Here is a 23891-nt window from a genome sequence, read left to right on the forward strand (position 1 = left end):
AAGAAATGTACCAATATATAAGTGTTCACCCAACTCCATTAGTATGAGGCCTTTTGGGATGTGCCCAAAAACAAATCCGTGAAGGCTTGACCCAAAGCGGACAATATCATACTAATGTGGAGTTAGGGTGGTGGTACGTGCGGTCCCAACAATATGATCTCTTCTCCCATTTTCCAACTTGTATTCCAATATACAACCTCCTCTTTTTTTCAATCGAAAGTAGTTATTCCTAAAAATGGCTGATGCCTTTCTGTCATTTGCAGTTCAAAAACTGGGTGATTTCCTCATTCAACAAGTTTCCCTGCTTACAACTCTTAGAGATGAAGTTAGATTGCTGAGAAATGAGCTGCTCTTCATACAGTCTTTCCTTAAAGATGCAGAACAAAAGCAATGTGGAGATCAAAGAATTCAACAATGGGTGTTTGAGATCAACTCTATTGCTAATGACGCTGTTGCTATACTCGAGACTTATAGCTTCGAGGTTGCTAAAGGTGATGACGATAGATTTTCTAGTCGTCTCAAGGCTTGCGCGTGCATATGTAGGAAGGAGACCAAATTCTACAAAGTTTACAAGGAGATTGAATCACTCAAGCAACGAATCATGGATATCTCTCGCAAACGAGATACTTATGGTATTAGAGATATCAATAATGCAGGAGAAGGTCCAAGTAATCAGTCTGCCATGGTTAGAACATTGAGGAGAACTACCTCCTATGTGGATGATCAGGATCACATTTTTGTTGGATTTCAGGATGTTGTAGAATCATTGCTAGCTGAACTTCTCAAAGCAGAGACTCGTCGAAATGTCATATCCATTTACGGTATGGGCGGTTTAGGCAAGACCGCACTTGCGAACAACCTCTACAAAAATCCTATTATAGTCTCTAGCTTCCCAACACGCGCTTGGATATGTGTTTCTCAAGAGTATAACACCATGGATCTACTTAGGAATATCATAAAATCCATCAAAGGTTGCACCAAGGAAACTCTAGATTTGTTGGAGAGGATGACAGAAAGAGATCTAGAAATTCACCTTCGTGATCTATTAAAAGAACGCAAATACCTTGTTGTCGTTGATGATGTATGGCAGAGAGAAGCATGGGAGAGTTTGAAAAGAGCATTCCTGGATAGCAAGAATGGAAGCAGAGTGATTATTACCACTCGCAAAGAGGATGTCGCTGAAAGAGCAGACAACAGAGGTTTTGTCCATAGACTTCGTTTCCTGAGCCAAGAAGAAAGTTGGGACCTCTTTTGTAGGAAACTACTTGATGTTCGGGCAATGGTTCCAGCGATGGAAAGGTTAGCTAGAGATATGGTGGACAAGTGTGGAGGCTTACCTCTTGCAATTGTTGTATTGAGTGGACTACTTTTGCACAAAAGGGGTCTAGATGAATGGAAAAAGGTGAAAGACCACCTTTGGAAGAACATTAAAGATGACTCTATTGAAATCTCCTACATACTATTATTAAGCTACAACGATTTGTCAACTGCACTCAAGCAGTGTTTTCTGTACTTTGGGATTTTTCCAGAAGATCAAGAGCTCGAGGCTGAAAACATAATGCGGTTGTGGATGGCCGAGGGTTTTATACCAAGAGGAGAAGAAAGAATGGAGGATGTCGCTGAAGGCTTCTTAAATGAGCTGATAAGACGAAGCTTGGTTCAAGTGGCTGGAATATTTTGGGAAAAAGTTATTCTATGTAGGGTTCATGATTTACTTCGTGATCTTGTGATAAAAAAGGCATCGGAGGTAAACTTCTTTGATATTTATGATCCTAGAAACCACTCCATATCCTTCTTATGTATCAGACATGCCATTCATGATCAAGGAGAAAAGTACCTCTCACTTGATCTTTCTAACTTAAAGTTGAGGTCAATTATGTTCTTCGATCCAGATTTTCTTAACATGAGTCTTATAAACTTCAGTAGTGTGTTCCAACATATGTATGTGTTATACTTGGATATTTCTGGTGGAACTATACCTGATGCCATAGGAAGTTTATACCACCTCAAGTACTTAAGATTGACAGGTATCCGTTGTCTTCCCTCCTCCATTTGCAACCTCAAGAATTTACAGACACTTCGTGTCGTAAATGAAAACGGGCGCTTATGCCAACTACCCAGCAAGACAGCTGACCTGATAGATCTAAGATATTTAGATGCTCCTTATTCAAATCCTCTGAAACGTATAAACAAACTCAGTAGTCTTCAAGTTCTTAAAGGCCTTGCTTGTGATCAGTGGAAAAATGTTGACCCTGTTGATTTAGTCAATCTTCGAGAATTAAGCATGCATGATATTACCAAATCTTACTCCCTAAACAACATTAGCAGCTTGAATAACCTTAACACTGTCACTTTGTGTTGTGAAGATGATGAATCATTCCCAGCCCTTGAATTTCTTACTTCTTGTCAAAAGCTCCAGAAATTGTGGTTAGAAGGGGAAATAGAGAAACTGCCTCTTTCAGACGCATTTCCAAATTCCATCACCATGATGGTTCTTGTGGACTCAAAACTCATGAAAGATCCGATGCCTATTTTGGGGATGATGCCAAACCTCAGGAATCTCGATTTATTAAGAGCTTATGAAGGAAATGAATTAACCTGCAGTGATAACAGTTTCAGTCAACTAGAGTTCCTTCGTCTTGATGGTCTTAAGAAGCTAGAAAGATGGCATTTAGGCACAAGTGTCATGCCTCTCATTAAAGGTCTTGGTATCTATGATTGTCCAAAGCTAAAGGAGATTCCCGAGAGAATGAAAGACGTGGAGAGAACTCCTTATCGATGAAGCTTTTCAAGCATATATTATGTCCTATTCCATAATCGTAGAGGTAATTAATCCCAATCCCCAATGACCATTTCTTTAATTTGTTTTACTCAACTTTTCTGCAGATATGTTAGTATTAAGTTTAATTTAATTGTTTTACGTTATCAACTTACTAAAAGAAAGTCAACTACAAATTATTGTTTATAAGTAAACTAATTATGGCTGAGATTTTGTCTTGTATGCAGAAGTCATTTTTGTACCTAGAAAAAGGATTTTCATGGGATAAAACTGTTTTGAGCAACTAATATGAATCTAAATACAGTTCTATGGAAAATGACTTTCACCCTTTATTATGAAACTATTTTGGTAAGCAGATTACAAATATTTCCTCGAAAATGACTTTCATTGTACCAAAAACATAATGAGTCTAAGGAATAATACATAAATATGATCTTTAACTTGGCTTCAACTGTCATTTATACCCTCCAACTCTAGGTGTGCACAACTAGATACTTAAACTTGCATAAAATCGAATAAGTAGACACACACGTCCTGTGGCATAATACACGTAAGATGCCACATAGGACACAAAATTATCGTGTAGGACGCCACCTAGGACGAATGTGTCTATCTGTTCTATTTTATTTAAGTTTAAGTTCTTACTTGTGCACACTCAAAGTTGGAGGGCATTAATATCAGCTGAAGCCAAGTTTAAGGGCATGTTTATGTATTATTCCCGAGTTTAATGAGCAATATATCATTTGGTTTACACTTGATACTGTCATGCACATTATAATCTTTTATCTTTAATTGATGATGAATACTAGTTAATATTAATATTAAATAGTGTCTTACAATTTGAGTTAAGCAGGGGAAGAAAGAAGCAGTTGAAGGGATTGGTATGGCTAAAGTTGGATTGTTGATTGGAGCATTAATCAGGTTTCAGGAGTGTGTTTTTAGTGTTTAAATTGTATTTGTTTTGAGCTTTTTGAGTGTGTGGAATTGGTTTGAAGAGAATTGTTTTTGGGATTCTATGAAAAATGATTTTATGATGTTTTGATTAATTGTTCCACCTGATCGATGCCATAGGCAACTTGGTCTATCTTAATTTTCTAGGGATTAAGTAGTAACATTCGTGATCCCTCGATATGTGCATTGCAAATGAGCTATCAAACTACAAAACAAAGGTACCTTCTCGTATCGTTCAATTTGATTTCAGAAACCACATCGAAATTCCCAGTTCTAACATGAAAGAGCCATGGGAGAAATTTCAATGCAGGGTAGGGCTTGAAAAAAATGCAATTGTATGGTAAATATATTCAATAGAGTATGGAAGAAAGCATAGAATATCTTCGATTATTGGGCCATGTATGGAGGAAGATGTCGAAGGTCTCATTTAATTTTGAGAGCAAAAGTAGTGATTGTCTTTACTTATATGGCTTAGGTGATCACTCTTTTTTTGGAATACGTTAAAGACTATTTCCATTATGTTTATACATTACGGACCAAATGGAACCAAATCTCGTATATTAAGGAGCATTTTGATCATTTTCACTTCATGATTGCATAGCATGAATGGCGGAAACAACACCAAATACGCCTACAGAGTAACAAAATGAAAATATACAATGGCACACATCAGTTTTTCACAAAAAAGGCAGTTGACAAAGTACAGATTGTTGTTCACAAATTCACGTAACAGGAAATCACAATGCAAGTTATCTCAACTATGCTTTTTCGCAGTGAATAGATCAATTTCACCAAAATAATAGGTTGGGCATATAAATTTCAGTAGTTCAGTGCATGTTAAGTCACTTCTTTTATGTTTGCTTAATGTATCATAGGCATAAAAAAAACCTCATTGCCGTGCTGAGCACGAGCCCCAATATTTTATATTTTGAGCCATGGTCAATTTTTGATGATTTGCAGAACAAAAAAGAACAGCAAAGTAACACATGAAAAACATAAAGCTCATATATGTAAAATGTATGAATAACGGCCGATTCCATAGTAGAGTGTATAGAGTAAACGTCAATAAAAATTGCATTAGATATCCTGCTTGCAAAGGTGTATTTAGGTGACAAGGTTGATAAAGTAAAATCAAAGTTAAATTGTCAACATCGACCATGTACTAATGCAAACCTCAATGGAAAAGAACCTTCAGAAGTAACCTATTTGCTAAAGATGCACCAAGACATACATATTCTGCAGAAATAAGATCTCCGACATCTGTTGAAGCTCAAGACTTGTTCTCGCAGCCCTTGTTGTATGTAATAGTCTCAAAAGCTCCCATTCATAATTTTGCGAGGACCAAGTGTTGTCACCTTCAAAAGAATGAAGGCTTTTTGTAAGTGGATCCGACAGATTATCCTTTGACTTTACATAGTCAATTGTGATAATTCCACTAGAGAGTAGTTGTTTTCTAACAGTATTATGTCTATCTCTTATATTATGAGACTTTCCGCTATACATCATGCTCCATGCCCTACCTATTGCATCTTGACTATCAAAGTGTATGCATACTGATGCCACAGGTTTGGACCAAAAAAAAATATCTATCAAGAAATTCCGGAGTCTTTCAACTTATTCACCGGCCTTATCTAGAGCACCTAGATCAGAGATCATTGTAGAGATAATGATACATGTCTTTTTGGAAGATTTCCAAGAGACTGCTGCTCTACCAAGAGTAAATACATATCCACTCATGGATTTTACTTCATTTGATCCTGGTGATCCAATTTGCATCACTATATCCTTTCAATACTGCTGGATATTGTTATAATGCAAGACATAGTTTTGAGTATGTTTTAAATACCCCAAAACTCTTTTCATTGCCATCCAATGAGTTTGATTGGGATTACTCGTGAACCGACTCAGTTTACTAATAACACATAATATATCCTATTGCATACACTTCTTGATATACATCATACTTCCCAATACTCTAGCACAATCCAATTGTGAGTCACTTCCGCCTTCACTCATTTGAAATGCAAAGCTCACATTTATTGGAGTCTTGACAATATTGAAATCCAAATATTTGAACTAGTCAAGTACTTTTTCGATGCAATGAGACTGTGACAATGCTAAACATTATGGAGTTCTAAGGATTCTTATACCTAAGATCGCATCAGCAACTCCAAGATCATTCATATCAAACTTGCTTTCTCGCATACGTTTAGTAGCATTTATCTCATTAGTGTCTCTACTGATGATCAACATGTCATCAATATACAAACAAATCATGACTGTAAGAACCATAAATGGTAAAGGGTTCATTGTGTGACATATGGTTGTCTAGGTATACACCAAAGCTCGACGGTTCAAAGATATCGCATCTACCGATTGACCAAGTATATCCGACATATGTTCACTACAAGAAATCCAAGGGGAAATCTACTTATCCAAATGCAATTAATTCTTGCTTGTAAAGTACACATACTTGTCCGTTTCTTCGTCTTGGAGTCATTCCTTATTCATGCGGGGGATTGTTCGGTTTTAAAAGGTGTGAATGGAAAATGAAGAGTTGTGACTTTTATGAAAAATTGTGACTTTTATGAAGAATTGTGACTTTTATGAAGAGTTGTGACTTTTATGAAAAGTTGCGACTTTTATGAAAAGTTGTGACTTTTATGAAAGGTGGTGACCTTTCTGAAAGATTGTGACTTTTCCAAAGGTTTGTGACCTTTCTGGTAAGGCACAATAAGAACCTTTTCACACTACCCTTTGTTTTCTATAAATTGAGGGATTTCATCTCATTTTAGTGGAAAAAATAAATTTCTGGACTTCTGCTACTACTACTAAATCTAGTATTCTAAATGTATTTTACTGCCATTGAGTGGTTCGCTGACACCGTGATTTTAGGTACCGATACACCGGTGAGTAAGATCATTCTATCCTGGGAGGATATATTCCATTAACCTCGGGTACTTGAGGGGAATAATTTCCTTAAGGGGACACTGTGCATTCAGTGGGCTCGATTTTCTTTCTTTGAGAAAAATATTTTTATATTGTTTCTAATTTGTTTCTGATTCTTTTTCTCTCCTAGTTTTAATTTTCTAGTTTGAAAATACTCTTTAAACTTTGTTGTTTCTTACCAAGTTCTTCAAAGTTTTGTTCTAAGTATCTTAGGAATACAAGATGAACATTACCTTTGTGTCATTTGCAGTTCAAAAGCTGGGAAATTTACTCATACAGGAAGTTAACATGCATTTTAAGTCGAAGAGAGGATGTGCGATGGTTGAGAAATGAGCTGCTCTTCATACAGTCTTTCCTCATAGATGCAGAGGAAAATATTAACATTGAACCACATAAGCTGCAAAAATTTCATTCACGCGTCCATCTGAGGTGAATCATAGACAAAGTGTCATTTGGGCAAAAAGTATTTAAGTTGCTCAAATGTTGAGGGAAATTGGTGTTCCATAGATACTAGTCCTAGTTGAGGCGTCTAGCTAAGTGAATTCTACTGACAACTTTAAAGGACGGTAGGTGACTTAAGCTTGTATTTTCTTTACTTCATTATATTCTAAACCGACAATGCCAGTGACAATTTCCAACTGATGATATCCTAATGATACTTACTCTTTACCATTTCCTACAACGTAACTCCATCACCTTTATAGAATTTTTTTTTACCCTATCGAGCAGGTCTAATGTTCCTTTCCTTTAGCTTTCTTCGTTGTCCTTGCCTATTAACTCAAAAATAGTGAAGAAGAAGAAGAAGAAAACAGGAACATAATTTTTATATTTCTAAAAGAAACTTTAATACATATTTCAAAAAAAAAAAAGTGCCTTCCACTTAGCTTGCATCTTTATCCTTTTTGATAATGGTTGTCTAATCGTAATTCTTTTTTAAAAAACCACATGGTCATGTTTTGTTTTTTCTAAACTTTAATCACATAAGTGGACATACTATTTATGTCTACTGCTTTTGAGTGCTCATCTCCCATTATCTGACTTGTATTCTTCTGTACATATCCCTCTTTTCCAGATAAAAATCAAAACTCCTGGAGATGGCTGATGCCTTAGTGTCATTTGCACTTCAAAAATTATGTGATTTCCTCATACAAGAAGTTTCTCTGCTAACAAGTCTCAGGGATGAAATTACATGGCTGAGAAATGAGCTACTCTTCATGCAGTCATTCCTCAAAGATGCAGAACAAAAGCAAAGTAGAGATCAAAGAGTTCAACAATGGGTGTTTGAGATCAACTCTATTGCTAATGACGCTGTCTCTATACTCGAGACTTACATCTTCGAGACTGGTAAAGGTGATGATGGATTTGCTAGTCGTCTCAAGGGTTGCGCTTGCATCTGTAGGAAAGAGACCAAATTCTACAAAGTCTCCAAGGAGATCCAATCACTCAAGCAACGAATTATGGATATCTCTCGCAAGAGAGAGACTTATGGTATTACGAATATCAATAATAATGCAGGAGAAGGACCAAGTAATCGGCCATACAATCAGTGTGACATGGTTACAACATTGAGGAGAACTACCTCATATGTGGATGACCAGGATTACATTTTTGTTGGCTTTCAGGATGTTGTACAAACATTACTAGATGAACTTCTCAAAGCAGAACCTTGCCGAAGCGTCATTTCCATTTATGGCATGGGCGGGTTAGGCAAGACCACTCTTGCGAGAAACCTTTACATCAATCCTAATATAGTCAATAGCTTCCGTACACGTGCTTGGATATGTGTTTCTCAAGAGTACAACACCGGGGATCTCCTCCGGTATATCATAAAATCCATCCAAGGTTGCACCAAGGAAACTCTAGATTTGTTGGAAAAGATGATAGAAAGAGATCTAGAAATTTACCTTCATGATCTTTTAAAAAAACGCAAATACCTTGTGGTGGTTGATGATGTATGGCAGAGAGAAGCATGGGAGGGTTTGAAAAGAGCATTCCCGGATAGCAAGAATGGCAGTAGAGTTATTATCACCACGCGCAAAGAGAATGTCGCTGAAAGAGCAGACGACAAAGGTTTTGTCCATAAACTTCGTTTCCTAAGCCAAGAAGAAAGTTGGGATCTCTTTTTAGGAAACTACTTGATGTTCGAGCAATGACCTCCACAATGGAAAGGCTAGCTAAGGATATGGTGGACAAGTGTGGAGGCTTACCTCTTGCAATTGTGGTATTGAGTGGACTACTTCCGCATAAAAAGGGGCTAGGCGAATGGCAAAAGGTGAAAGACCTCCTTTGGAAGAACATTGAAGATGACTCTTTTGAAATCTCCTACATACTATCATTAAGTTACAATGATTTGTCAACTGCGCTCAAGCAGTGTTTTCTCTACTTTGGTATTTTCCCAGAAGATCAAGTGCTCGAGGCTGAAAACATAATACGGTTGTGGATGGCTGAGGGTTTCATACCAAATGGAGAAGAAAGAATGGAGGATGTCGCTGAAGGCTTCTTGAATGAGCTGATAAGACGAAGCCTGGTTCAAGCAGCTCGAACATTTTGGGAAAAAGTTACTGTATGTAGGGTTCATGATTTACTTCGCGATCTTGTGATACAAAAGGCATTGGAGGTAAACTTCTTTGACATTTATGATCCAAGAAAGCGCTCCATATCCTCTTTATGTATCAGACATGTCATTCATAGTCAAGGAGAAAGGTACCTCTCACTTGATCTTTCTAACTTAAAACTGAGGTCAATTATGTTCTTTGATTACGATTTTCGTAAGATGAGTCTTATGAACTTCAGTAGTGTTTTCCAACATATATACGTGTTGTACTAGGATATTCTTGGTGGCACTGTACCTTATGCCATAGGAAGTTTGTACCACCTCAAGTTCTTAAGCTTGAGAGGTATCGGTAATCTTCCCTCCTCCATTGGCAACCTCAAGAATTTACAGACACTTTGTGTCAAAAGTGAATTCAGACGGTTGTGCCAACTACCCCCCGAGACAGCTGGCCTAATAAATCTAAGACATTTAGTTGCTCAGTATTCAGAACCTCTGGTACGTATAAGCAAACTCACTGGTCTTCAAGCTCTTAAAGACATCTGTTGTGATCAGTGGAAAGATGTTGATTTAGTCAATCTCCTAGAATTAAGCATGATTAATATTAACAAATCTTACTCCCTAAACAACAATAGAAGCTTGAAAAACCTTAGCATTTTTGTGGATGACCAGGATTACATTTTTGTTGGCTTTCAGGATGTTGTACAAACATTGCTAGCTCAACTTCTCAAAGCAGAGCCTCATCGAAGCGTCTCCATTTATGGAATGGGGGGTTTAGGCAAGACCACTCTTGTGAGAAAACTTTACATCAGTCCTAATATAGCCTTTAGTTTCCCTACACGCGCTTGGATATGTGTTTCTCAAGAGTACGACACAATGGATCTTCTTAGGAATATCATAAAATCCATCCAAGGTCGCACCAAGGAAACTCTAGATTTGTTGGAAAGGATGACAGAAGGAGATCTAGAAATTTATCTTCGTGATCTATTAAAAGAACGCAAATACCTTGTGGTGGTTGATGATGTATCGCAGAAAGAAGCATGGGAGAGTTTGAAAAGAGCATTCCCAGATAGCAAGAATGGCAGCAGATTCATTATTACCACGCGCAAAGAGGATGTCGCTGAAAGAGCAGACGACAGAGGTTTTGTTCATAAACTTCGTTTCCTATGCCAAGAAGAAAGTTGGGACCTCTTTTGTAGGAAACTACTTGATGTTCGAGCAATGATTTCAGCAATGGAAAGTCTAGCTAAGGATATGGTGGAAAAGTGTAGAGGCTTACCTCTTGCAATTGTTGTATTGAGCGGACTACTTTCACATAAAAAGGGGTTAAACAAATGGCAAAAGGTGAAAGACTGCCTTTGGAAGAACATTATTGAAGATAAATCTATTGAAATCTCCAGCATACTATCATTAAGCTTCAATGATTTGTCAGTTGCGCTCAAGCAGTGTTTTCTGTACATTGGTATTTTTCCAGAAGACAAGTGATCGATGCTGAAGACATAATTCGTTTGTGGATGGCAGAGGGTTTCATCATACCCAGAGGAGAAGAAAGAATGGAGGATGTCTCTGAAGACTTCTTGAATGAGCTGATAAGACGAAGCTTGGTTCAAGTGGCAAAAATATTTTTGGAAAAAGTTACTAAGTGTAGGGTTCATGATTTACTCCGTGATCTTGCCATACAAAAGGCATCTGACACAAACCTCTTTGACATTTATCATCCAAGAAAGCACTCCAAATCCTCTTCATGTATCAGACTTGCCATTCATAGTCAAGGAGAAAGGTATCACTCACTTGATCTTTCTAATTTGAAGTTGAGGTCAATTATGTTCTTCGATCCAGTTTTTCCTAATGTGTTCCAACATATATATGTGTTTCGACATATATATGTGTTGTACTTGCATATGGATTATGGTGGTGTTCTACCTGATGTCATAGGGTGTTTGTACTACCTCAAGTTGTTAAGCATTAGATCAGGTGTCTGTAATATTCCCTCCTCCATTGGCAACCTCAAGAATTTACAGACACTTGTCGTTGTAAATGGGTACGCATCATTTTGCCAACTATCCCGCAAGATAGCTGACCTAATAAATCTAAGACATTTAGTTGTTCAATATTCAGAGCCTCTGAAATGTATAAACAAACTCACGAGTCTTCAAGTTCTTAAAGGCATTCGTTGTGATCAGTGGAAAGATGTTGACCCTGTTGATTTAGTCAATCTTCGAGAATTAAGCATGGATAGTATCAGGAGCTCTTACTCCCTAAACATCATTAGCAGCTTGAAAAACCTTAGCACTCTCAGATTGTCTTGTCAAGATTATGATGAATCATTCCCATCCCTTGAATTTGTTAATTGTTGTGAAAAGCTCCAGAAATTGTGGTTAAAAGGGAGAATAGAGAAACTGCCTAATCTGTTTCCAAAGGCCATCACAATGATGGTTTTGAGGAACTCAGGACTGACAGAAGATCCGATGCCTATTTTGGGAATGTTGCCAAACCTAAGGAATCTCAAACTAGAAAATGCTTATGAAGGAAAAGAAATAATGTGCAGCGATAACAGTTGCAGTCAACTCGAGTTCCTTAATCTTGATCATCTTCAAAACCTAGAAAGATGGGATTTAGGCACAAGTGCAATGCCTCTCATTAAAGCTCTTCATATCTATGAATGTCCAAACCTGAAGGAGATTTCAGAAAGAATGAAAGACTTGAAGAAGCTTGAAGAGACCAAGTTTTTTTTGTACAAATAGTGTGTTAATATTTGGGTTAAACAGGAGAAGAAGTTGGCATGAATCAAGTTGGATTATTTCAACATTAATTTTTTTTTTGTTTTTGAATAAAATCAATATTATTTTATAAAGCATATGATAAACTATTATCATAGCAATTAACTATCATGTTTAGTTTTTCGGAACACTTGTAATATTTGATTATAAAATAGTTTCAGCTATAATGCTTAGGATCGAAGAGAGTTGATTATCATTCGGCATCAAACCACATATATACAACACTCATTTCTTTACATGTGATTATACCGTTTAAGCTATTTTTTGCACCTATTAAATAAATTCGGAGATTATCATTCAAATGAAGTTAGCAAATTAAACAGAAAAATCTAGACTTAATAAGAATGTACCTGAAAATTAGAAGACACACTTTTGTACTAGCTTAATGACAGAAGCATATATTGAATGACTAATATTAGGTACAGTAAAACCTCACTAAATTAATACTCGGTAAATTAATAATCTCTCTAAGATAATATTTTCTTTCAGTTCCAACTTGGGCCAATAGAAAAAATCACTCTTTTTGATAAGTTAATAAGACTATATTTTCAAAAGACCCCTATATAAATATATGGTCCCATCAATATTATAAATTAATAATTCCTTAAAAGTACAAATATATCTAAGACGATTTAGTGAAATGTGATTCTATTGTGTTTTTTTTTGTTAAAATTTAAATCTAGTTGAAGGTCATCTTTAACTTTTCTTATTACATCAAAAAGTTTTGGTGTTGTTTTTTCGAACGTCACCATAAAATTGGGAATAGTTCTAGATGCGATTAGTGTTTCCTTACGCGTAACTAGTTGCAAATGTATTATATCATCTTCAACTTCATCATCAACATTGTTTTTTTTTTCCGAGGGTATCCACAATTTCTTCTAACTAATGGACCTCTGAACATGTATCACTTTCATCCAGGTAATCCAAAAGGTTATTGATGTTAATTTTTTTGTGTAACGGGGATCATTAATCATGACCTCAAATTCATGAATGACGTTTTCACAAAACACTCTTTAAATTAAGTAATATTAATTTATCGATCATATCTCTACAAAATAATAATATTTCATGGTCCCACCTATATTAAGTTAGTGAAGTTTTATTATATGTTTATATAGTGTAGTCTTGAAGATTTGATGGTAAAAACTCTTTCGTATTCCTCAATCACTTAATTTGATTCCTTTCAAGTTTCAACTACTAAAGTAGGTTCTCATTTACTCCCCTATTATGTTATTTAATTAGATATTTAATTTATGTTTAGAGTAATTATTTTATTATATTTTAATTTAGTATAGGAGCAAAATTGTAATCTAATTTTGCACGTGATAAATTTTCACTTTTAATAATATATGATGATGATAACTAGTTTAGTATTATATATATATGTGTTGCAACAGTAAAAAATAAAATTCAAGGCCTTTTTTAAAAATTAAATATAATAATTCAGAGTTGTAAGTTAGTATATAATACTTTTGTGAAATTTTTTTAAGGTTAATTTTCATGTAATAAAATACGCACCATTAAGAAGGATATTGAGAGAAAACTTGATATATGAAATTAAAAAATTTCATCCTAATTAAATCTTTGAAATGTGTATTATACTCTTTTATTGTGGACTTTTTTTTTACTTCTTTAAAAATCATGATATTTTCATTTTGTTTTTTGAATTCATGTAGCAATTTTTTTATTGAAGCATAACATTATCTCTTAGACGAAAAAATTAAGAAATACTAATTAAGTATATATATAAGCTAATAGTGTTTTATAATGAAGTAAATTACCATAATGTTTAATTTCTTTTTGTTTTGGCTTTTTTTGAGTGGGTGGAATTGGTTTGAAGAGAATTATTTTTTGGGATTCTATGCAAAAATGATATTGTTATGTAATTGTTCAACTGTCATCTACTTAATGTAATATGTTCCAACATCTATATGTCCTGGACTTAGTGTACATCACATTACATATAATACATGGTAGACTTAATTCTCTCCATATATATTTTCCCACGAGTTAAAGAAGCTTTAATACAAAAAAAATAATAATGTACCTTTTCACTTGGCTAGCTAGCATCTTTGTCCTTTTTAATAATGGCTTGCCTTGTCTAGTCATAAATTTTTTTCTCAAACCACATGGTCATGTTTCAAGCACTCCTAGACTATGATCGAAATTCCAAAGACACATTTTAACTAAACTAAAGTCCCATTACCCCTGAATCCGTTTTTTTGGTAATTTTGTACACCTTTTTGGTTTACGTGGCATCCAAATATCTCTCATGCGCCTCAAATGTGTGTTGTCATGGAGTGTGCCACTTAAGCCAAAAGGTATACATAATTACAAAAAGAATTAAGTTCCGGACCGGGTAATAGGATCTTAATTTAATTAAGATGTCTCTGTAATTTCAATCGTAGTCTAGGGGATACTTGTGTCTTATCCCAATTTTAATCACATAAGTGGACACACAATATACTCTCACATTTATGTCTTACTACTTCTGAGTTTATTCCAATATACAGCCCCCTCTTATTTTCAATCAAAAGTAGTATTCCTGAAGATGGCTGATGCCTTTCTGTCATTTATAGTTCAAAAATTGGGTGATTTTCTAATACAAGAAATTTCCATGCTTACAAGTCTGAGAGATGAAGTTAGATGGCTGAAGAATGAGCTACTCTTCATGTAGTCTTTCCTCAAAGATGCAGAACTAAAGCAATGTGGAGATCAAAGAGTTCAACAATGGGTGTTTGAGATCAACTCTATTGCTAATGATGTTGTTGCTATACTCAAGACTTATAACTTCGAGGTTGGTAAAAGTGATGACATTGGATTTGCTAGTTGTCTCAAGAAATATATTCTACAATGTCGCCAAGATGCCAAGGAGATCCAATCACTCAAGCAACGAATCATGGATATTTCTCGCAAACAAGAGACTTATGGTATTACAAATATCGATAATAATGCAGGAGAAGGTCCAAGTAATCAGCCTTCCATGGTTAGAACATTGAGAAGAACTAACTCCTATGTGGGATGATCAGGGTGACATGTTTGCTGGATTTCAGGATGTTGTAGCAAGATTGTTGAAAATTGTTTATAGTTACTGCAGTAAACTTTAGTATAAGAAGTTGCTTAGGTTTAAGATTTTTGAATTTTAAATTATGCAGATTTTGTGTTTAAGTTGGTTACTTCCAGTTGTTTTCTTTTCTCAGACTGTTTTTACTTCCCTATCTCTCAAGGTAGGGATGAAAGACTGCATACATACTACCTTTCTCAGACCCCACTTATGGGATTACGTTGGGTATGTTTTTTTTTTTTTTGATAAAGGTAACTATATATATCTAAGTTCTCATTACGTTGGGTATGTTGTTGTTGAAGTTTTCACTAGTTCAAATTAAATGTCATTGTAATAGGCTCATAGCTTTTATACCTTTATAAAGGTTGCTCATTTGACCCCAAGATCCAAATAAGGCTACAAAGTCAATATCTTAGTACTTGGTCGAAAAAACGTATCTTAAGATCATCCAGTTAACAATCAAAGACACTCACAATCAGAATATTCTCAATGCACAATGCAGCTATGTAATAAAGCTCACAACTCGTTAAGGCTGCAACATGTAATTTGTTTTGTTTATTTCATGACACGAGATGAAATCATGCATCTACAAGTATATTCATACTTGCGTGACTACTTGAGAGTTCTGAGCATAGCTTCATGGTGATAGCTGAGGCAGAAGGTCATCGTAATTTAGGTATCCTATGTTCAAAATTCTGCAAAACTTGATGAATGGCACACAGGCAAATTGCAGTCAGACTGTCGAGACATAAAATTGGTCTCCAGCAGTCCAAGCCATTACATTTGCGGAAAGAAATGGATTTTTCAGATCAAAACTATTTCCGCTATCCTAATAAGCCTGAAGTTTGAGCAGAAACTAACATCAGTTGATGATCATCTTGTTCAGGAATTCAGCTTGCTGGGGGAAGTATTCCAACAGTTCATCTTTGGTCACCCAGACAAAATCATCACACTTTCTAATATCAAATTTGTTGGCTGCAATAACTTGGGATTTGAAGAAGAAGCGCTGCCACAATAAAATATAGAATATATACATAAGAGGCACAAACTTTGCAGAAGCTATCAGGGAATTTCCCTCCCTCCGTCCCTCACTCCCTGTGGGATGACAGAATTTCTTACTGTCCTTTTCTTCAATACTTCAATACTTCAATAATTAAAATGTACAAACCTTGATTGGCGGGATTTTCTTGTCTTCAGTGGGTTGCATGACCATATGACCCATAGGGGAATTTCCAACAAAATATGTATGTGAAAGGTCTCCAATGAAAGATTCTAGGGCAGACTCAGCACACTACAAATCGTTGCAACTTATATTTCATTTTTCTAACCCAAATTACTGAAATCACCAAAGAAATGGACTGAATAAATGCCATTTACCTTGCGCAAATTCTCTTCAGACTCATAAACTTTTTCAGGGAAATGCCAGACAGGCTTTCCACTACCTTGTGTGGTACCATGTACTAGAAGATAGAGTCTCCCGTCTAGTGCTCGATGTAATGACCTTATGCATATCAACAAAATTTCATAATCAGTAACATGAAATACTAACCAGCAGAAGGAAACAAAAGCTTTGAATATCTGTTGACATATTATTCATGTTCAGGAAAATGCAAAGGTTTTGTATAGGGTTAGTACCTTTTAGCGAATTTTGACCAAGTGATGAGTTGAAGAACAGACACAAGCTTTATTTTGTCGGGTAGAGCTGGTGAAGAAGGCATATAAAGGGGGGGGAAGCAACAGTAGCTCTCCATTCTTAATATTAAATACTTACACAATGCGCAATTAGACAAATCTCATGTAACTAACACATCAATTACTTCGAGACAATATTAAGGCATTTAAACATCAAAAATTTAGTTATGGTAAACAATTAGAAGTCAATAATCATCTATTGTCAGGAAATACGAGTCTGCTGAATTTAGGTAAAGCAACTCTGAAAGAAAAATATCTTCTAGTGCAATGTCCATATTCAAATTCTTGTANTGCATATCAACAAAATTTCATAATCAGTAACATGAAATACTAACCAGCAGAAGGAAACAAAAGCTTTGAATATCTGTTGACATATTATTCATGTTCAGGAAAATGCAAAGGTTTTGTATAGGGTTAGTACCTTTTAGCGAATTTTGACCAAGTGATGAGTTGAAGAACAGACGCAAGCTTTATTTTGTGGGGTAGAGAGGGGGAAGAAGGCATATAAAGGGGGGGGGGGGGGGCGGGGGGCAACAGTAGCTCTCCATTCTTAATATTAAATACTTACACAATGCGCAATTAGACAAATCTCATGTAACTAACACAACAATTACTTCGAGACAATATTAAGGCATTTCAAAATCAAAAATTTAGTTATGATAAACAATTAGAAGTCAATAATCATCTATTGTCAGGAAATACGAGTCTGATGAATTTAGGTAAAGCAACTCTTGAAAGAAAAATATCTTCTAGTGCAATATCCATATTCAAATTCTTGTATAATATTTGACAAAAATTAGAAGTCCAAGCTTTGGTACCTTTGATCATTAGTCTTATCTGCTTCTGAGATTCGAGGAGCTGGTTTATAATCAATTTGATAATCACCTTTTCCCCTGCATGTAAAATATAGATGTAACCGTGCCACTGGACCATGTGACATTTGACACTAGACAGAACAGTATGTGATAGCATGTTTAAGAAGAACCATATACATAATTAATGGCTAATAAGGAAGAATGCATGAAAGAAAAGGCAATAATACTACACAAGCCAAGGAGTAAAAATCAGTTGGGTCATACTGCTAAAAGAGGGGACAGTGTTTACTCTCCAACATGTGTACTGTTGCATGAAGAGATCTCAATTTCTTAAAACGTGATCTATGAAATTAGGCCATTTTTACCATCATGTATTTTTTTGAAATGAAAGTAAAGTTTTTAAATTGTAAATGGCCTAAGATTGTAATGCTCACTGCTCAGTACCAAAGGGTATTCTCCAAGTTACAGAAACCAATTTCGCAAGACCAAGTTACTTCAGAAAGCTAGATAGTCAAGAGTAAAATATTGGTAAAATAAGGAAAACCTTGAAATCTCCATGATTGTGCCATTAGTTTTCGTGAGACATAATGAATGTGTTTTATTTAGTATTTCTGACAGGTTCCATGCCTGTTGCAACGAGCTCTTTTTCCTCAACTGTTTTACCCACTTCTTTATTCAGTTGTGAGTACAAATCCTTCCTTTTAACTGTTAATGGTAGTTTAAAAGAGAACTTGACCTAGAAAGAATATTTTCCCAGATTTTCAATTCAGGAGTTCTGAAAACTAGCAAAATACCTCTAGTGCTGGATTCCAGAACTTAAAGTCTTAAACAATCTAAGGAAAACAAAAAAGCACTAAACTACAATAGTAAACAAGGAGTTACTAATATTTATTTTGCAAAATTTATCACCCATCCAAATTTTGAACTTATTGTTTATTTCTTGGTTATTTTCTTTGTCGTGGACGGCATCAACCCATGCTGCTCATACCCTTTTCTAATCACTGTATGCAGAACAGAATTCACCAGTATTTACCCCAAGATCTCTCATTTAGACAAACTCTATTTCTAGAGTAAAGAAGAATGCTCAGAAAATCTTCAAAACTTTTCGACTTTTATGCTCTCTTCATGCTATTCAGCTCCTAAAGCAATTTCACTGGTCTATTATGTTTAAACTTATTCCATGCATCCTATGCACACTCTTCATACCATTCATCAGTTAATATTTCAAAAATGAAGATACATAATTCACAAGAAAAGGTATTAAATGGCAAGGTGTAATTCAAACAATGCAACAGAAATGTACCTGGTATCAGACTTCTTCAGAAAACTTTCTGGATACTCTCGCCGATATTGCTGCCTCCAACGAAACCTATAAAAGAAATTAATAATAAAATTACTGCAATCAACTAAACACCGATTATGTTAAACAATCATATACATTGTCATTCACCAACTCTTGTTCATGAACCTTTGCTCTTTTTTATCCTTCTCATTTTCTCCTTTTGCTGACATCTTAGTTACCAACCCATTCTATAACCTCATTATTCTCAACTTCATTACACATTATCTCCTAGCATTAGAAACCACTGCAAAATTTTGGACAAAAGAAACTCTTTTCTTTCTTAGATATACTTTATCAAACTTACAAAATAGCGAAGATTCATAAATTTGACCTGACTAATTTGGGATTGAAGCATAATTATTGTTTTTTAGTACTATTTTTCTCAAGCAAACATATCAAAGTACCCTTAATCCCTAATTAACCACCACAGTTTCTGGAAAGCGAAAAAAATCAACACTGGTAAATGTTTTGATCATTTTATTATACGAACCAGCATTTATATGATTTAGGAACGATAGTACACCTGTATAAGCTAATGAGCTTATTGCTCTAAAAGTAAATCATTGTAATTGGATCACAAAAGGCTTGATTACATTTCGATTTCGTGCAACAATTGAACAGAAAAAGAAAAACTTACGAAAATTCTTGAAAAGCATATACAGTAGGATCGATTTTGGGAACCACTACCGGTAATCTTTCGAAGAGCACTGAAGCGACAATTTTATCATTGTTGGATGAAGAAAACCATCGTTTACCTATTGCAGATCGACCCGCAGATGAACAGCACCTCTGCATTTTCATAAACCCTAAAAACCCAAATTCCACAGTACTGAAAGAAATTCAGGGGGAGCAGTGGGGGATACTAGTTCTATGGGACAAAAGAGTTTGGAATGGGGTAATGAGTTTTTGTTAAGTATAAGTATCAATACTAGTTGATCAAGATCAATTTGTGTCAATCTAGTGTTGACATTTCGAGCCTACACATAGACGCGACATGTGTTGGGTATTAATTGTCCTGAGTTTCTCACCATGAATAAGTTTTCGTTTTAGGAAAAGGTTTTAATATTTGGCTAATTTTTTTCTTGTAGGAAAAGGTTTAGGATTCTATGAATAGAGAGTTTGTTCCTTCTAACTTAGTCAATATTCACAATATAGTCCTAGGGTTTTCAGAGTTTCGGTTATGGAGGAGAATTTGTGAACCTCCTTGTATTTCGAATGAATTGGTTGAGGTTGTTTCTCTCAATATTTTGTACTCTCATATTTATATAGTAGATTGTTCATCTCCTTTGTGGATATAGGTCGATTGACTGAACCACGTTAAATCTGTGTCTTTTGGTATATTTCTCGTTTGTTTTTTTACTCGTGGTCTTTCGAAGTTTGTTTTGCTAGTTTCCGCATGACACCTAATTATTTCCAATCCTAGTACGATAATGCAACAAGTAAGGCATATTGCTTGTATTTTGAGCATTGGTAGCTAAACCTCAAATCGTTTTGTTTGTTTTCCAACTGGAGCTAGGTAGGATTGAGAGGATTCATTTGTGGAAAATTATTAGTCTCATCGACGTTTCAGTTCTTTTGAGAAATCACCAATTCAAAACAAAATTCGTTTTCAGCAAATCAATTTTGAGATCTTGACCTTCAAGCTCTTACAAAATCTTTATGGAATAACCTCCAAGGCTGAATTCAAAATAATTTGTGCTGACTTATCGAATATTTTATTTCTTCTCTTCAAAGTTACAAAACGCATCTTCAAATTGTGAAGTCATGAAGGACAATTAAAATGAAAAAGAAAGGTATTTATTATTTAAAGATTAAATTTGAATGTACTAAATTTAAAATTTCTCATTTTACCATTAATAATATGATTTTATAACCACATTGATATCATGAAAATTTTAAAACCGTATCTTTTAAAAATCTTCTAGTCTTGATGAAATACCTAGTCAAATATATTTCGATAAAATAAAGCAAATGGAATATAATTAATTAGCTAAAAGTGATATAGGTGGAGGAACAATTAAACCAACTCTTCTGAATAATAAAATTTAATCTAATATGATGTGTCTTTTTAAATAAAGTATAAAGTACGGAAATATCTTGATGTTTGCCTAGGGGATTTATTGCCGAGGGCCTTTCTGAAACAACATTTACCTTCACGAGGTAGTGGTACGATTTGCATACATTTTACCGTTTTCAGACCCCCAATTGTAGGGTTTCATTGGGTATGTTGTTGTTTGCCCTGGGGACTTGGTGCCTTGGGACATAAGTTCTTGTATATATTAACACACAACTTGTGCAAATGAAGCAGTGGCGTAGCCACATATAGCTTAGGGTGTTTAATCGGACATCTTTCGTTCAAAAATTATACTATATATATAAAAAATTATACAAAATATATAAGTTAAAAATTATTTTTCATACATATATATTAAATCTTGAACGGCAACTTTTGGCTTGGCCAGTACACTGAGCATAACTTGTGTGATGCAATTTTAAATTCTTGGCTTGCAGTTAGTAGAGAATATATACTTTTCTTTATGATTAACATCAACTGTATCATCTTTCTACTTTACAACTTTTTCCCCTGTTGGATTTTTTGAGCTTTAAATACTGAATTCCATGTTAACAATATTCAAAACAAAATTTGTTTTCAGGAAATCAATTTTGAGATCTTGACCTTCAAGCTTTTACAAAACCTTTATGGAATAACCTCCAAGGCTGAATTCAAATTAATTTGTGCTGAATTGTCGAATATTTTATTTCTTCTCTTCAAAGTTACAAAACGCATCTTCAAATTGAGAAGTCATGTTCATCATATTTTTTCCTATAGATTCCCCTAACAAGGATAGTTAAAAAGAAAAGAAAGGTATCTAGTATTTAAAGATAAAATTTGAACATACTAAATTTAAAATTTCTCATTTTACTATTTATAATATGATTTTATAACCACATTGATACCATGAAATTTAAAAATCATGTATTTTACAAATCTTCTAGTCCTGATTAAAAATTTAATCTAATATGATAGTATGTCTTATTAAATAAAGTGCAGAAATATCGTGATATTTTCCCCAGGGGACTTATTACCGAAGGCCTTTCTGAAACAACCTTTACCTCCACGAGGTAGTGGTACGGTCTGCATACATTTTGCCCTCTCCAGACCCTACTTGTTGTTGTTGTTTGCCCTGGGGGACATAATTTCTTCTCTAAACACACAACTTGTATCAATGAAGCAGTGGCGTAGCCACATATAGCTCAGGGTGTTCTATCGGAAATTCTTCGTTGAAAAATTATACTTCCTCTGTCCCATTTTATGTGAGGTAGTTTGACTCGGCACGAAGTTTAAGAAAGAAAGAAAGACTTTTAAAACTTGTAGTCCAAATTAATGATAAAAATTTGTGAGGCTGTAAATCATTTCATTAAAGGTAAAATAGATATTTTATATTTAAATTGTTACTTTATATAGAAATGTGTCATTCTTTTTTGAACGGGCTAAAAAGGAAAGTAAGTCACATAAATTGGGACAGAGGGAGTACTTTGTATATAAAAAATTATACAAATTTATTTTTCATACATATATATTAAATCTTGAACGGCAACTTTTGGCTTGGCCAATACACTGAGCATAACTTGTGTGATGCAATTTTAAATTCTTGGCTTGCAGTTAGTAGAGAATATGTACTTTTCTTTACCATTAACCTCAAACTCTATCATCTTTCTACTTTACAACTTTTTCCCCTGTCAGATTTTTTGAGCTTTAAATACTGAATTCCATGTTAACAATATTCATCACTTATCAAACTCTCAATCTACCCCTCTTCTTCTTCTTCTTTTTTTCAATCAAAAGTAGTATTCCAAAAGATGGCTGATGCCTTTGTGTCATTAGCAGTTCAAAAATTGGGTGATTTCCTCATACAACAAGTTTCACTAAGAACAAATCTCAGAGATGAAATTAGATGGCTGAGAACTGAGCTACTTATCATACAGTCATTCCTCAAAGATGCAGAACAAAAGAAAAGTGGAGATCATAGAATTCAACAATGGGTAATTGAGATCAACTCTATTGCTAATGACGCTGTTGCTATACTTGAGACTTACAGTTTCGAGGATGGTAAACGTGCTAGTCGTCTCAAGGCTTGCGCTTGCATATGTAGGAAGGAGAAGAAATTCTACAATGTCGCCAAGGAGATCCAATCACTCAAGCAACGAATCATGGATATCTCTCGCAAACGAGAGACTTATGGTATTACAAATATCAATAGTAATGCAGGAGAAGGGTCAAGTAATCAGGTTACAACATTGAGGAGAACTACCTCATATATAGATGATGATGACATTTTTGTTGGCTTTCAGGATGTTGTACAAACATTGCTAGTTCAACTTCTCAAAGCAGAGCCTCGTAGAAGCGTCATCTCCATTCATGGCATGGGCGGATTAGGCAAGACCACTCTTGCAAGAAACCTCTACAACAGTCCTAATATAGTCTCAAGCTTCCCTACACGTGCTTGGATATGTGTTTCTCAAGAGTACAACCCAATGGATCTTCTTAAGACTATCATAAAATCCATCCAAGGTTGCACCAAGGAAACTCTAGATCTGTTGGAAAAGATGGCAGAAACAGATCTAGAAAATCACCTTCGTAAGCTATTAAAAGGAAGCAAATACCTTGTGGTGGTTGATGATGTGTGGCAGAAAGAAGCATGGGAGAGTTTNTCCCGGACAGCAAGAATGGCAGCAGAGTTATTATCACCACGCGCCAAGGGGATGTCGCTGAAAGAGCAGACGATAGAGGTTTTGTCCATAAACTTCGCTTCCTAAGCCAAGAAGAAAGTTGGGACCTCTTTTGTAGGAAACTAGTTGATGTTCGAGCAATGGTTCCAGCAATGGAAAGTCTAGCTAAGGATATGGTGGAAAAATGTAGAGGCTTACCTCTTGCAATTGTTGTATTGAGTGGACTACTTTCGCATA

General features: G+C 35.1%; 3 protein-coding genes, 1 long non-coding RNA gene and 1 pseudogene across 5 annotated transcripts; 3 read left to right on the forward strand and 2 right to left on the reverse strand.

The window, feature by feature from the left end:
• Positions 1–153: 153 nt before the first annotated feature.
• LOC125846966 (disease resistance protein RPP13-like) lies at positions 154–23762 on the forward strand. Its single transcript, XM_049526681.1, has 2 exons — positions 154–481; positions 23031–23762. The coding sequence occupies exons 1-2, from the start codon at positions 236–238 to the stop codon at positions 23739–23741; spliced, it is 957 nt and encodes a 318-aa protein (XP_049382638.1). The 5' UTR covers positions 154–235; the 3' UTR covers positions 23742–23762.
• Positions 494–10515, forward strand: LOC125846973 (disease resistance protein RPP13-like). Its single transcript, XM_049526688.1, is given in 3 exon segments — positions 494–1141; positions 1143–1246; positions 10419–10515. Coding segments are annotated over 2 exon segments (624 nt in total). The 5' UTR covers positions 494–601; the 3' UTR covers positions 1227–1246; positions 10419–10515.
• Positions 1005–23890, reverse strand: LOC125846979 (uncharacterized). 2 transcript variants are annotated; one of them, XR_007444428.1, is made up of 3 exons: positions 23762–23890; positions 8614–8796; positions 1005–1063 (listed from the first exon to the last, which is right to left on the reverse strand). It is a non-coding gene; the product is annotated as an uncharacterized LOC125846979 (long non-coding RNA). The 2 variants fall into 2 exon arrangements; XR_007444427.1 differs by lacking the exons at positions 1005–1063; positions 8614–8796 and adding an exon at positions 10082–10418 and having other exon boundaries at positions 23762–23886.
• Positions 7653–12006, forward strand: LOC125846946 (disease resistance protein RPP13-like; annotated as a pseudogene).
• On the reverse strand, positions 15509–19773 carry LOC125846971 (uncharacterized). The gene is made up of 6 exons (XM_049526687.1): positions 19561–19773; positions 18885–18950; positions 17585–17659; positions 16452–16575; positions 16243–16365; positions 15509–16080 (listed from the first exon to the last, which is right to left on the reverse strand). The coding sequence occupies exons 1-6, from the start codon at positions 19722–19724 to the stop codon at positions 15937–15939; spliced, it is 696 nt and encodes a 231-aa protein (XP_049382644.1). The 5' UTR covers positions 19725–19773; the 3' UTR covers positions 15509–15936.
• Position 23891: the final 1 nt, after the last annotated feature.

This window comes from Solanum stenotomum, chromosome 12 (genome assembly GCF_019186545.1).
Source record: "Solanum stenotomum isolate F172 chromosome 12, ASM1918654v1, whole genome shotgun sequence".
In the NCBI taxonomy this organism is placed as follows: domain Eukaryota; kingdom Viridiplantae; phylum Streptophyta; class Magnoliopsida; order Solanales; family Solanaceae; genus Solanum; species Solanum stenotomum.

Coding starts and splice junctions, on each gene's coding strand:
- LOC125846971 (XM_049526687.1), bottom strand. CDS start 19,724: ATGAAAATGCAGAGGTGCTGTTCATCTGCGGGTCGATCTGCAATAGGT. Junction 18,951..19,560: donor TATGCTTTTCAAGAATTTTC/GTAAGTTTTTCT, acceptor TTTCTTTTATAG/GTTTCGTTGGAGGCAGCAAT. Junction 16,081..16,242: donor AGAAAATCCCGCCAATCAAG/GTTTGTACATTT, acceptor TTATTGTGGCAG/CGCTTCTTCTTCAAATCCCA.